At 33.4% G+C, this 14,988-nt stretch overlaps 2 protein-coding genes across 3 annotated transcripts; both read left to right on the forward strand.

Annotated features, from left to right (window-relative positions):
• Window positions 1-2,445: 2,445 nt before the first annotated feature.
• On the forward strand, window positions 2,446-6,381 carry LOC114715459 (replication protein A 70 kDa DNA-binding subunit A-like). The gene is made up of 2 exons (XM_028900332.1): window positions 2,446-2,801; window positions 3,682-6,381. Exons 1-2 carry the CDS (start codon window positions 2,521-2,523, stop codon window positions 5,987-5,989), a joined length of 2,589 nt encoding a protein of 862 aa, XP_028756165.1. The 5' UTR covers window positions 2,446-2,520; the 3' UTR covers window positions 5,990-6,381.
• A 1,016-nt stretch (window positions 6,382-7,397) lies between these two features.
• LOC114715484 (uncharacterized) lies at window positions 7,398-9,836 on the forward strand. 2 transcript variants are annotated; one of them, XM_028900360.1, is made up of 4 exons: window positions 7,398-7,479; window positions 8,073-8,237; window positions 8,340-8,630; window positions 8,981-9,836. In XM_028900360.1, exons 2-4 carry the CDS (start codon window positions 8,100-8,102, stop codon window positions 9,617-9,619), a joined length of 1,068 nt encoding a protein of 355 aa, XP_028756193.1. In that variant the 5' UTR covers window positions 7,398-7,479; window positions 8,073-8,099; the 3' UTR covers window positions 9,620-9,836. The 2 variants fall into 2 exon arrangements, with proteins under 2 accessions (XP_028756193.1, XP_028756198.1); XM_028900365.1 differs by having other exon boundaries at window positions 7,414-7,479; window positions 8,076-8,237.
• Window positions 9,837-14,988: the final 5,152 nt, after the last annotated feature.

Genomic DNA, 14,988 nt, shown 5'->3' on the forward strand with positions numbered 1-14,988 from the left:
GAGATAGTATTTAATTTGGTCATAAATATAATAATCTAGTTTATTCTGTCTCTTATATTTATTTATTTTTTCTCAAGTAGTTAGTGTAATAGTTACATATGTTAAAAGTTTTATTAAATAATTATTCTAGATAATATACATGGTTAACAAGGTATTTTAAAGAAAACAATACTTATTTATTATAAATAATTAATTTAACTAATTTTCTTAATCTATTCATATTAATTAGCCAGTTCTTATATTAAAAACGTAATAGTATAATATAAAATCTTTTAAAATAAACTAAATCAAATACAAAAGTTGAAAATTAGTAAGTGCTCTCTTCTCACAAGTGAGCCCTGCCAGCTGCCAAGCGCCATTGTGCCAACTCCGCGATCCCCATTTTCCGCAAAACGTAGGGGCCATTTTGTTATTTCAACCACTCTCTCCGCTTCCTCACGGGGTTAATAGCACTAATTTATCCGGTTATCATCCCACCTTTTAACATTTGTAAAATTAATTTTAATTATAACAATTATTTAAGACATTAGGCTTAACATTACACAAATTATCATTATTATGGTGCAAACAGTTAACATATAAATAGTACTCCTCTGGTCCTTAATATAGGACCTAATTGTTGAGTTGGTTTTGGCCCTAAATATAAGACCCATTTCTCATATTTATCAATTTTATCTAAATTACCCCTATAGATACTCCATCAACCATAATCAAGTAAAAGAGGAAAATAGGGTATTAAGAAAGATGATTATGGTATTTTAGGAAAAACGTGTCACATTTCTTATAATTAACTAATTTACCTAACTTCCTTAATCTAATCAAATTAGTTAAATGGATCTTATATTAAGGACCAGAGGAGTATATGCTACTAACTCTAATCCTTGATACTATCTCCGATTCTAATTATAAGATCTTATTTGTAGACTAATTTGAATAGATTAAGAAAATTCACGAAATTAGTTATTTGTAATAAATAGGTAATATTTTCCTTAGAATACTATAGCCAATTATGTATATTAGTTAGAACTACTATTTGATGAAATATTTAACATATGTAACTATTATAAGGACTATTTTAAAAAAAAGATAAATAAGAAAGACAATGTGAATTTGAGTATTATATTTAGAATCAGATTGAAAGTCAAACTAGTTCTTATATTAAAGACTCAAGATAGTATTTTATATTATTAAGTAGGCTCACCTCACGGCTGATTATTTTATTTAAGTCTTGAAAATTATTGAACTATCCACAAGCAAACAACACAATGTGTTGTGATTTTTTTACTTCATATTTATTCACTGCATGAATATATAAAAGGAAAAGTGTTTGCATTTTTCTTTTAAACTTGGACATACTACCGTGGGATATCTAATTCCAATTCCAATCTAATTTAATAAATAGCGTTTTGGTCTTAAATATAAATTACTTATTGGAAAAGTTTTGATTCTAGATATAAATCACTTATAATATATTTAATGTTTACTTTTTAATCCTATCTCCTATTTAATTTCCATTGAAAAGAGAGAAGGAATGAAGATATATGAGAATTATCTATAAATATATATAGAGAGAAAAATTTTAATAAGGTAAAATTAAAAAATTTTCTCAGATTAATACATTTCTTGATATAAAAAAATATGTTATAAGTGACTTATATTAAGAATTAGAGTGGCATACTAATATGAAGTCATTTAGATCTTTTATTCATTTACCAATTATGATCATTAAAATCACGCATAAAATCCTTGTTATTCTTCAGTCTTTTTTTTTTTGGCAATTCAAATTTCATATTCAAAATTTTCCTCCTCTTTTTACCCTTTATTTCCAATGTAAGAATCAAGTTTCCCATCAATATTAATAATTAATACTATTAACATAAAAACTAATTTAACATTCAACTTGATTCTAAATATAAAACCTAATTTTATTATGTCTATCATATTTATACATTTTTTTAAAAATGGTTCTTACTAATACACATAATACTATTAATATAAAAGATAGTTACACATGTTAAAAATTTCATTAAATGATAATTTTAACTAATACACATGATTAGTAAGAAATTGCAAGCAAGACAATGCTTATTTATTACAAACAACTAATTTAAATAAATTTTTTAATTTATTTAAATTATTCAACTAGTTTTTATGTTAAGTACCAAATTTTGTATTAATTATTAATTATTAACTGATGAAGTCTTGCCCTGATTTTTTTTTTTTGGGGGGTGAAAAAGGGATCGCGTTCGGTAGTTCTGGAAATAAAGTTAACCTTGTGGGAAATTCAAATTTTGTGGCTAAATTCGCGGTTCCCGCCCCACCGAAATTATGGCGCTCATCGGACCTTGAAGACCCGACTCCTAGGGTTTTTAAACTCTTTCCCTCTCTTTGTCTTCCCCTTTGAACTCCCGACAGTTTCCCCTCAAAACCGATCAACTCCTTAGTTTCCTCATCGTTTCTCCCAATTTAATTCACCGATCCTTTGATAAGTGTTAGGGTTGTGATCTCAGAATTTCCACAATGGCTGCTAGTCTCACCGGTGGGGCAATAATGACGATGTGTAGAGACGATTTCTCTTGCGAGGACCTGAAGCCTGTGCTTCAAGTGATTGACTTGAAGCTGGTTCAGTCGCAGCAGCATAACAGCACGGAGAGGTATAGGCTTGTTCTTTCAGATGGTTCCCATTACCAGCAAGGGATGCTTGCTACTCAGAAGAACGAGTTGGTCCATGCTGGACGATTGCAGAAGGGCTCTGTTGTTAAGTTGAATCAGTTTATCTGTAATGTTGTCCAGAGCCGCAAGTAAGTCGCTTTTTTTGGGGCATTTCTAGTCCCTGGTTCTCATTCGTTAGATTTTGTGTCAATGAACCATTTTCATTACTTGCGTTGAAGTTATGATTTTGAATGGCGATTGGTCTTCTTGATTTCTTTTTCGATTGGCATTTATGATGAATCGAGATGAGAGCAAAGTCTCTGGATTGGGGCGTTTTGAATGCTGTCGTCGTTGTTATTGTGAAGGTTCACTAAATGAACATGCAAGGAAGTAATAATTAAGTCTCTGGATTGGTATCATCTGATTGGTGTGTAACTGGTAAATGAGACGATAGTTTTTTAATATTGTTCCTTCTCTGTAGTTTTGTGTACGGATTGGTTCTTCCTGTTGAAAGGGACGAGCTAAATGATTGAATCTGGATGTTCCTCGGGGATATAGGATATGAGCATATATTTCGTCACTAGAATCAAATAGATTTTAGGCCAGCAAGAGTGTTCGTTGTTGAATGATTCATTCTCACTGCATAGACTGGCTGTTTATCTATTCATACAGAGGTTAATCATTAATAGTTTTAGAATTGACAAACTTGGGGAAGCCTAGGTGGGAGTGGGATCAATCAACTCACTTTCAAAATTTTACAGGGGGGTGATTGTATTTTCCCATGGTCTTAACTGAGTATGGCTGTTATTACATCGGAAAAAAATTGTTGGTGAGACTAATTGCTTGGTATTTTTCTATCATGCTGTATTTTCAAAACTTTGAACAGATATGCATTCAGAATATTTCCTATAAATTGAATTCTTTCTTGTCCAGTAGGTGGAGTTTATGCTCCCAGGTAGAATTTTGCACCTTTGTTGTCCATGTTAGGGGGTCATTAGATGATGTGGTTGTCTCATTCACCATAAACAGGATCATCATCATTATCGAGCTGGATATGGTAGTTGACAGATGTGATCTGATTGGAGAACCTGTTGCCGCACCAAGAGCTGTACCTACTTCATCTTCCTCTGATCAGTCTGGAGTTACCACAGGGAACCCCCAGTCTTTAACCAGTAATTCACCTGCAGGTGGCAAGATTGCTCCACCAAATGTGATTGGGCCATCTCTAGATCATTCACAAATGAATCTCACTACCAGTGGTGCAAGATATGGTACTGCAAATGTCCCTCCTCGATTGCCTAAAGTAGAGCCTGGAGCTACCCCTATTTTACCTAATTCAGGGCCACTCAATGGCTCCTACAGTGAACAGAACATGGGATTTCGCAATCCTCGACCAGAAACTCCAAGACCCCCGCAAAATGCATATATTCGTCCACCACAGCCTATGCATAGACAGCCTTCTCCAATTTACAATAACAGGGGACAAATGGCCAGAAATGAAGCTTTACCAAGGATAATTCCAATAGCTGCATTGAGTCCATACCATAGCATGTGGACAATTAAGGCTAGAGTTACAGCAAAGGCAGGCCTCAGGCAGTACAACAATGCCAGAGGTGATGGCAAGGTATTTTCTTTTGATCTTCTTGATTCTGATGGTGGAGAAATTCGTGCAACTTGCTTTAATGCAGTGGCTGAACAGTTCTATCAACAAATTGAAATTGGCAAAGTATATCTCATTTCGAGGGGGAGTATAAAGCCTGCTCAAAAAAATTTTAATCACCTTCCTAATGATCTAGAATTGACCATTGATATTACATCCATCATACAGCCATGCAATGATGACGAGTCAATTCCAATGCGTCTTTTTAATTTTCGTCCTATTAGTGATGTTGAAAGCATGGAAAATTCAAGTGTTGTGGATGTGATTGGTGTGGTTTATTCTGTTAGTCCCACCACTTCAATCATGAGAAAGAATGGCAGTGAAACTCAGAAGAGAGCCCTCCAGTTGAAGGACATGTCTGGTTGTAGTGTTGAGTTAACCCTTTGGGGAGAGTTTTGTAATGCAGAAGGACAACGGTTGCAGAATACTTGTGACTCAGGTGCATTTCCAGTTTTGGCTGTGAAAGCTGTCAGGGTAAATGAATTCAATGGGAAGGCCCTTGGGACCATAGCCAATAGTCAGCTATTTATAGAGCCTGATTTTCCCGAGGCTTACAGGTTGAAAGAATGGTTTGACAAGGAAGGGAGGAATGTTCCAGCTATTTCTATTTCCAGAGAATCATTCAATGCTGGTAAGACTGATATGAGGAAGACTATATCTCAAATCAAAGATGAGAAGTTGGGGACTTCAGAGAAGCCTGATTGGATTAGCATCTGTGCAAGCATTTCATTCGTTAAGGCTGATTCTTTCTGCTATCCAGCCTGTCCCATCATGATAGGGGATCGGAAATGTAGCAAGAAAGTGTCCAATAATGGAGATGGAAAATGGCGGTGTGATAGATGTGACCAGAATGTTGATGCATGTGAATATAGGTATATACTGCAACTCCAAATACAGGATCACACTGGGCTAACATGGGTTACTGCATTTCAGGAGTGTGGTGAGGAGATAATGGGCTTACCTGCCAAAGATCTTTATTATATGAAATATGAAGAGCAGGACGATGAAAGGTTTGCTCAAATCATCCGTAAGGTTCTTTTTACTAAATACATATTCAAGTTAAAAGTTAAGGAAGAGACATTCGGTGATGAACAGCTTGTAAAGTCAACGGTAGTGAAAGCAGAGAAGGTGAACTTTTCATCTGAATCAAGATTTCTTTTGGATTTGATTGACAAGCTTAAAGCTGAGAAGGTAGAAGGCATCAATCCTAACTCTGTAATCAGTAATGCTGGACCGCAGAATGTTGGATCTGGCCTGGCTGTGCCGCCAACTTATACTCCTATAAGGAACAGCAGTGGTGCGAGTAGGGAATATGGGATGCCAGAAAATCAAGTGGGTCAGTATGAACACCAATATAGGAGTTCTTTTGCTTCAGGTGGGTCTTCTGGTTCATTTATGCCTTGCAGCAATTGTGGAGGCTCTGGCCATAGCTCTATGTTTTGCCCAAACATTACTAGTGTACCTCGACAGTCCACGGGAGGAGGGGCCTTTACAAATAGGGCATCCTCAGCGGCAGGTGGTGGAATTGCCACTGGTGAATGCTTTAAATGTCATCAAACTGGTCACTGGGCAAGAGACTGTCCTGGTCTCAATGCGGCAGCCCCTTCAGGTTATGGAAATAGTAGTGTTCATGGAGGACATGGGTTTGTTCAAAGGCAACAGCTTGGCGGATTTTGAACTGCTATTGGAAATGAGAGATGCTCTTGTAACATCATGTTGGATTCTGTCATTGATTCGTTGACGGGTTCTTTGGGGATGGGTGATCTGTACAGCTCAGTTTTGAGAACCTACTTTCATGGCGTTATGCTTCAGAACTTAGGGATTCCGCTTTCCACAAGATGCTGTTGAACAGTGAGCGGCTTGCTTTGTTTGGGGTCTTTTGTATAGTTAGTTTATGAAGCATTGGTTGGCATCTTTATATCGAGTTGGATTTTGTTACGCATGTAACTTCAAGCTTGAGTCATGCGCTCGGAGAGAAATTTCTGTGAGCATGTTACAAGCCTCCCTATGACAATTTTGTAATATATCTAGCAGGTTTATGTTCATTAACTTAACAACTCCCAACAAAATCAAAATCCTCATGTTTAGTTTAAGGATTTCTCAACAATTTTCTCATTTAGTTTAATTAATACTCTTTCAGTCTTTAATATAAAATTTAATTATTGAGTTGATTTTGATTTTAGATATAAGACTTATTTTTTATATTTAGTAATTTTTTAAAATCATTTTTAGGGATATTTTTTTAATCATGATCAAGTAGAAAAGAGAGGATACTATGGAAAATGATTATAGTGTTTTAAAAAAAATATGTCATATTTTTTATAATTGAGTAATTTGTCTAATTTTCTTAATCTAATCAAATTAATTAATTAGGTCTTATATTAAGGATTAAAGAAGTGATAAATTTTTCTTAATTTTGGACAAACAGGTCCTAAAACAAAGAATGACTTGAGGAAATTAATTTTGGATTCTCTTACAAATATACTGCCATTAACGTATAGGGGGAAAAAAAAAAGTGATGTAGATTACAAAAGAAGTCTCTATTAATAGATTCCAGTAAGAAAATAAATTATGTGGTGGTTCATCCACCCATTCAAATGCGTTCTTAGCAATTTTCATACAAATCATATGCCTTTACATCATTCGCAATTTTGCATAGATGGATCTTATTGGGATGAGGTTTCTAATGGATTGAAGGCTTGAACTCCAAGGTCAAACGTACCGATAGTCGGATTTTTTTTTTTCCCCAAGAACAACTTAATTTAAATTAAATAAATTATAGGAACTTATCTGAAAAATAATATATTACAAATTATCCATAGAAAACTAATTCGAAGATATTTAAAAAAATTAGTTTAATTAGTTATTTATAATAAATAAGTATTATTTTTATTAAAATATTTTAATTAATTATGTGTATTGAAATTGCTCTTAATTAAAATCGGGTACGGTTAATTTATGCATTACTTTGAAAAAAGTTATAAATTTTAAAGGCAGTTATTGCAAAGTTCTCTCCGCCACAGGGCCCCGTCTCGAGTTTCCACCGGTTTTAAGCAAGGAAAAAAACACGTGCAACATCCTCTGTTGTCGTACTCCCTTGTCTGTGGTGGCCACACGTCCTTCCAGCTTTCGGGGTCGTCAATTGCCGTCCGGCGACAATAACTTCGGTATGTTCTCCCTCTCCAGACTCCTTCGCTTTTCCTAATTTCAGTATTGATCACTTTCTCGGCTTGATTCAATTCATTGGTTTTCGATTCGCTGAAGATGGACAAATCAGCTTATTAGGGTTCGTGTGGATTTATCTTTCTGGCCTCGTGCGGTCTAGGTTCCTAGAGTTTTCGCTGGCTTCTTTGAACATCAATTATTTTCATGGTGTTCAATAATTGGACTGTGTTTTAAACTCATGAACGGTCTATTTGCTGAATTCCCGTGTTCTAAATGCTTTTTGATGTTGTAGACCTGTAGTCGTGCGTTATTTAAACCTTACTGATCAATTCATGATGTTAAATTTTTAATAACTTTCTCGCCAATAACATCCTAACTTCTACTGAAGGCTTAGGTGCTGGTTCTCCTTCTTCATTTAGTTTACTAGAACTGGGAGCTATTGATACTTTGCACTAGAAAAGATGAGTGTGAAATTTTCTGTGCCAATTGCTGATCGAGATGTTGACGCTTTTGATTTGTAATCCAGAAATTCACTCGGGGATTGTTTTACTAGTATATACTTTCTCACTTTTGTTTATTTTTTCTTTGTTTTTAGAAGGAGTTTCTTTGATAACAGCAGACAATGGATTTATTAAAGGGAATGAATGAAGATGGATCTGAGTGCCCCTTTGATGTGAAAGACATCCAAAGGTGCCCCTTTCTGAGAAACATCAACAAACCTACTAACTTCTTCTTTTCTTCATCAAGGATTAACGTTCCTGTAAGTTTTCTGTGCACTTTCTGTGAAACTTCTATCTGAATGTTGAAATTCAATATGGTTCAGCATTTTAATCGAGTGCCTTAATTAATTCTAAATATTCAGGTGCTCGGAGCCAAGGGTCCTATATTTGAAGATGGTCCTAATTTTGACATGGCATTTAAGCTCTTCCATGGGAAAGATGGAATTATCCCCCTATCTGAAAAATCTGACTTACACAATGATTGTAGAGAACTTGAGCCTCAGCCTGTTTTCAACCCTTTGGCTGCAAAATTTGCCACCATAAGCCTGTCATCCTTTGGGCCTGGTGGCATGTTCGGTTTTGGTGATTTCTCTGAGAAATGGAAGAAGCAAAAGAAGACTGAACCGTCAAACAAAAGAGAACCTTCATCCCAGGTAAACATTGTTGTTGGGCATTTTAACATGAGTTTTGTGCTGGTAGGAAGCATTTAACTATTTAATGATGTGGCCTGGAGACTATCCAATGTTGGGCATGAATTAATATGATCATGTGAAAGAAAAACCTACACTTTCCGTCTTTGGATTTTTTGCTTCATGCGATAATGTTGCCAAAAATTAGCGATAATTCAGCTATTAGGTTTAGGCTCCAAGGGCAAGGTTATTACAATTCTATGTGCTTGATAAAATTTAGCGCACTAGCTCATCAAGTTTCAACTACTGTAGAAAAAAATGTTGGAGATGTGACTTGTATTTCTTCTTTGTTCTCCTTTTGAGCTTTCTATCAGAAAGGAGATTTATCCAAGCATGAGGCACTTGGAAATGAATGGTTGGAAACAGGGAACTGTCCTATTGCCAAGTCTTATAGAGCTGTGAGCCATGTTCTACCCCTTGTTGCTTCAGCTCTTCGGCCACCACCTGGAATGAAGCTTAGATGCCCACCTGCAGTTGTTGCTGCAAGAGCGGCCCTTGCACGCACAGCGTTTGTGAAAAACTTGCGTCCACAGCCTCTTCCTGCAAAAATGCTTGCAATTGCAGCCTTGGGAATGGCAGTTAACGTTCCCTTAGGTGCATGGAAGGAACACACCGAGAAGTTCTCGCTATCATGGTTTGCAGCAGTGCATGCAGCTGTTCCCTTTATTGCCATGCTTCGGAAATCAGTGTTGATGCCTAAATCAGCAATGGCTTTGACAATAGCAGCTTCCATCTTAGGCCAGGTTCTTGGCTCTAGAGCTGAACGCATCCGACTCAAAACTATATCTGAGAGGGGAAAAGTGGTCACTGAGCCAGCGAGTACCATTTCAGGCTTTAATCCAAGCAAGCATGATGACTTTAAGAATGGTCACTGCGGTGCAGGTGGGATGGGTGTGGACTCGGTTTCTATGAAGGAGGGTCGTCCAACTTCAGCAGCCAGTATCTGTTATTGACCACACTGAGATCCATTCATGTATGAATGTGTAATTGATGACCAGAGGTCATAATATGAAATTCTAAGAATAATAATAATAAAAGCATCAATTGTGTGTCTGTAATACGAACAGTTGTTCTGGCTTACTGCTTCTCACGCAGAAAAGCATCGGAGCCTGAGTTTAATACCAAGTTCTTACAAGGAATAGCAGCTTTTACTGCATCATAAAGTTTTAACTGAATCCAGAAAATAGAAGCCTTTAGGCTTTAACTGGAACGTGCAGGGTGCGGGCATGTTGATAATGTTCGGTTGAAGTGGAAGGAAGTTGGTGGCTAGGGATGAAATGAGGGTTTAAAAATCATTCCTTTTTGTTTTTTTTATTTTATAAAAGAGCAAATGATATTAATAAGAAAAATGAAACATTACATGTACATGACTGAAGAAGAGCAGGAAAAAATCATTCCTTAATTAGTAACACATGTTTGGTCACATGTTTGGTCACATGGCCAGGCTTTGATTCCTGCCTTCCTCTTATTTTACTATTTTTTTGGGTCACTGAACCCGGCTTAATTTCTCTGGAATCAGGCATGGATGCAGGCACCGCCCCTCTCCCAGCATTATAAATATGGTAGTGACACTTTACATGGCCAACTGGGGAGGGGTAGGCATACTTCAATTAATATCATAATTATATAATTTTTTAATAATACAATAAATTAATATTACTATTGAAAAGTATTTTTTTTGAAGGTTTAATCCAAACAATTGGTGAGTAATACATTAGTATAAAAAAATTTAATTATTATTTGAAGTTGCTAATCATAAGTACATTCACATGAGCAGGTGGGGAAAAATTTTTTTACATATTTATTTTGTATACTGTAAATTATTATTAAAAAATTATTTTCAAAAGTTATAATTACCATTCCAAAGTTGAAAGAAGAAAGTTGGGGTTTGAGGCATTCACCGCCGCCTTCTGTGTTGGTGAGATTTGCTGTGTGCAGTGAAGATTCCAATTTCACGTTTGGAGACAGCCCCTCCATCATACCCCACCTCTCATAATTTCCACTCCCTTTCCTCTTTTTTTTTCAATTATTTTTTCTCTCCAGCTTTTATTGCGGATATTTTATCGTGAGACGCCCAAAACGCCAAGCGAGGCAATAAATAACACTTTATATATATACATATACAAAGTTTGGGAGATTTGTGGTGTGAAGATGGGCCGCACGTGCTGGTGCTCCACCCTCTGCTCAGTGTATGTTCATTAAATTAAAAAAATAAAATAACATAAACGAATTATAATTTGAACCTAACTAAATAAATAACACATTGCTGGTTAAAAAAAAAAAAAGAAGCCTAAATAAATAACACGTCATAGGACTTTAGCTTCTCCATGTTCCGTACATCATTCCTGCTATATCATCGACCTTAATAAAATATTACGACCTGTTTGGCGCATCCACATTTGTTATTTTGGGTTGGCCAAGACAAGATGCGCCCATATCTACCCCTTAGGCCGGTTTCTGAGTTCTAAATACCTAATGCCCAATTTCTTCTTCTCTAGAGACAGAGTTAGGCAATAATCCACGTGCTTAATGGGGTAGTCCTGCTTCAACTTGAGATTTATACACTCATTCTACTCTTCCCAAATTACTCAAACACTCCTTAATCACTACACTTTCATATTAATTATAAATCATTAATACAACAACTTAATTATTGAAGAGCATTTTATTATTTCCCTTGTTTCCAGTTTTAAGACGATATTTTGGAGAGCGTGATATGTACAGAAATATTTTAGGGATTAGAGGTATAAAAAATTACTTTAGAATACTAGGAGACTGAAAAACAATTTTAAGACGCGAAATATCCTAAAAGTTAGTTCATGATATTGCAAAATTGCTTTAAAATGTTAGATTTTACTTAACTCAAAATACTCCCGTTCTTTCATAATATTACGAGTAAGTCACTTTTAAAAAAATGATTTGGTTCAAAATATAGGTCATTTGATAAGTAACTATCATTTTTTGAAATAGATTTAATGAATTAGCTTTTTTTTTTATATGACTGAATTCGTTAAAATGACTTGTATTATGAATCAAGAGAGTAGAAAGAAAGAAAGAAAATGAAAGAAAAGTGGTTAATGCTCCAAAAACCAATGGGAGCATTCAAATGGGAACAAGGTCCACCAACCAAAGATCCCAAAAATAAATGCCAAACAACCTAAAGTTTGAGTGCCTTAATGCCCTGATTATTGGGGGTATTCTGTTCACACGCTTTCTGATTCCCAAAAAAGATTGATATTCTAAATTCAGTAACCTCGCAAATAATTAAATGCATTCATTCATAGCATTTGTAATAAACTTGCAAAAGCATTAAAGTGAGGAACCATACCCATATGGGGTGTGTTGGTGGATCCTATAAACATTATGGATTAAAATTTAATTAATTCCTATTTTCTCCTACTTTATTACTTCCTCTCATCCTATATATATATATAAAAAAATTGTTAGAACATATATGATCCTCTTTAAAAAATACGTTTAACAATTTTGAAATTTTAACAATTTTTTTCTTTTTCCCTCCTATTACTTATATGTTCCCATATTATTACATTAATTATCTAACTCTTTTATTTTCATTTACTAATTCTCTCTTTTACTCGCTCTCTTTCGATCCATAAATAAAAGTATTTTTTAAAAAATAAAATATATATTTTTACATATTTATTATTTTTAATTAATTTTAACTAACATTTTTATCAATACAGTTTAGTTATTTATGTCTAGAATGTGTTCGGAAAAACATACACCTTTTGACATATTATGTTGACAGGATATTTCAATTCATTCTTGATTGCCAACTTATTTACCATCTCAAAAAAAAAAAAAACTTCCTTGGTGATACAGTAATCCTATAAATTTAGTTACTTATGCTAAAATTTGATTTTTTTCAGCACAATATTATTTAAAAATTTCTTAAAATACGTTTGGTGGTTCAGTACCACTACTAGTGAGGCAGTGCTGGGCTCACTTTCAACAGATGAACGACGACGTGCTTCTTTAACAATCACCACAATGACAAAGTCAATGACGATCCCTTTTCTTTTTCTTGTTTTTTTAAAAAATTATTTGTTACTTAGTTTAAAGTTTTTGATGATTTATTCCCATATTTCTTAATCCATCCAACGCATTCACATAATAGTCGATTCCTGTCAAAAAAAAAAAAGAGATCGACTTCTTCTTTAATCATCATTTATAAGCTATAATTATTTTTGGAGAATCCCAAAAAATTATCTTTGAATTTTAAAATTCTAAATCAATTTTTTTTATTACACTTTAATAACAATTGACAACATTTGAAAAGTAAATGACAACACAATTTTGTAATTATTCCTGATTTGGGATTTTAAAATTTTATAAGCATTTTTTTTGGCAAAAATCTATAAGTTTAAATACTAGACTATATTAAAATTGGATTTAATTTGTTGAACTTGTGGCTGATTGAAAAAGTTGTTTTTATCTTTTTTTCCAACAAGCTGATTGAAAAAATTACTGAGGTTTGTTAAGATAAAATTATTGATATAGGGAAACAAATAAACAATGGGTCTCATCGAAGTCCATAAAGAAAATCAATGCATATGGATGCATGAATGAAAGAATATTTTGAGCAAAGCGTGATCATTAATTAAGCACGTTATGAGGGGCCAATGTCGAACTTTTGTTTTTTTGCAAGAAAGTCAAACATTATACTCCTGGTCATAAATATAAAATTTTTTTATAGTATAAATTACATAATAAAATATATCTTATATTTAGAATTAAAGGAGTATATACAGATAATACAAAATAGATGATCAAATCATCCCTATTTTCCTAGCAATGGGTTCTTCATATGATGTTGGTAAAACAACATTCAATATCTTGATTTTACTTTCTAAGTGTATTTAGGAGTTAGGACTAAATCTTATTTATGATGCATTGTAACATACTGATGTCATTTTTTTAAGGTAAAGTGTACATTTGGTCTTTTAACTCTGTGTAATGTTTCAATTTGATCCCTTAACTTTAAAAAGTAGATTTTTAGTTATTTAATTTCAAAATTATTAGTCTTAAGTGATAATTTTTTATAACAATCATGGTTGTTTTAAATATTAAACTTAATATGTTAGTATTTAATAATATTTTATCAGTATTTACGAGCTTAATATTATTATTCTTTGTTAAAAGTTTTAGAACTAGACGACTAAAAGTTTACTTTTTTAAAGTTAAAAGATCAAAATAAAACATTGTGTAAAGTTAAATGACTAAAAATATATTTTAGACTATTTTTTATGCATTTGGTTTTAATTTTATTTATAGCGCATTTAATGTTCTAAATAAAATCAAAATGATAGATACCTCTCTATCTTTCTGTTGTACCAGTTTTTATTGTGTTTCATCTCATTTCTCTCTTTTTTGTTAGTAATATTTTTCCTTTTCGTGTTCTCATTCTGTTCTTCGAACTTTTCTGTTGCCAATGTCGTAGTTCTCAGTTAAAATCACTTAATAAAATAACTTTCATTTTTCTTCATTTGTTCTAATATTGGTTTTCAAACAATACAAAATATATATATATATATATATATATATATATATGGCAATCCCTATCACTATCCTCTCATGTCGCCGCCGCAGTCAATTTCCTTCCATACATTGTCGGTCCCCAAAATTCCTGTTATTACTCAGCAATTACAGTAGGTAATATTTTTTACAGGTAATTTACGTATTATTCGTATTATATATAATTTTTGGATGATGTTTCTAATTCATTTTATATTATCATTTACTAATATAAAATGTAAAAATTCTCATACATTATTTTATTACGACAAGCCTATCTAGCTTAGGTTTTTAATAGATAGAGCTTAACAATATCCAAACAAAACTTAACAAGCCAGTGCTTGACAATATGACATATGTCAAACATTTATATATTTTAATTTTGCCTCCTAAAAATGATTAGTGGGTAAATCAATGAAATTTAGGACTTCATCCACCCAAACAGTGCCCACCCGGCAAATTCTCTGTCGGTGATTAAACTAATTTGGCCGGGTTGGCATCAAAGTGACTTTTTTAATTTTTTAATTTTTTGGTTTAAAGCCAATAAAATTTACTCTCTCCAGCATTCAATTCAATTAAATTTAAAAAATATATATATCATGATGTCACTTTTTATAACAAAAATCATCACTATAATTATATTTCTATTTTTAATTATAAGTAGTCTGTTTATCAGTTATGTAAACTATTTTAAAATGTAATTTTTTTTACCATTATTTTTTTAAATTGAGAATATTTAATTTCAAAATATATAAATTTGAGCGTAATAAATAAAGCCTAGGAAGTA

The sequence above is a fragment of the Neltuma alba genome, unplaced genomic scaffold (genome assembly GCF_004799145.2).
Source record: "Neltuma alba isolate B1F8T4 unplaced genomic scaffold, ASM479914v2 tig00002023_pilon, whole genome shotgun sequence".
Lineage (NCBI taxonomy): Eukaryota > Viridiplantae > Streptophyta > Magnoliopsida > Fabales > Fabaceae > Neltuma > Neltuma alba.

What these genes read in the sequence shown, in the direction of transcription:
- LOC114715484 (XM_028900360.1), top strand. Translation starts at nt 8,100, where the DNA reads ATGGATTTATTAAAGGGAATGAATGAAGATGGATCTGAGTGCCCCTTT. An exon ending in CATCAAGGATTAACGTTCCT is followed by an intron (nt 8,238 to 8,339) that starts GTAAGTTTTCTG and finishes CTAAATATTCAG; the next exon opens with GTGCTCGGAGCCAAGGGTCC. An exon ending in AAAGAGAACCTTCATCCCAG is followed by an intron (nt 8,631 to 8,980) that starts GTAAACATTGTT and finishes GCTTTCTATCAG; the next exon opens with AAAGGAGATTTATCCAAGCA.
- LOC114715459 (XM_028900332.1), top strand. Translation starts at nt 2,521, where the DNA reads ATGGCTGCTAGTCTCACCGGTGGGGCAATAATGACGATGTGTAGAGAC. An exon ending in AATGTTGTCCAGAGCCGCAA is followed by an intron (nt 2,802 to 3,681) that starts GTAAGTCGCTTT and finishes CACCATAAACAG; the next exon opens with GATCATCATCATTATCGAGC.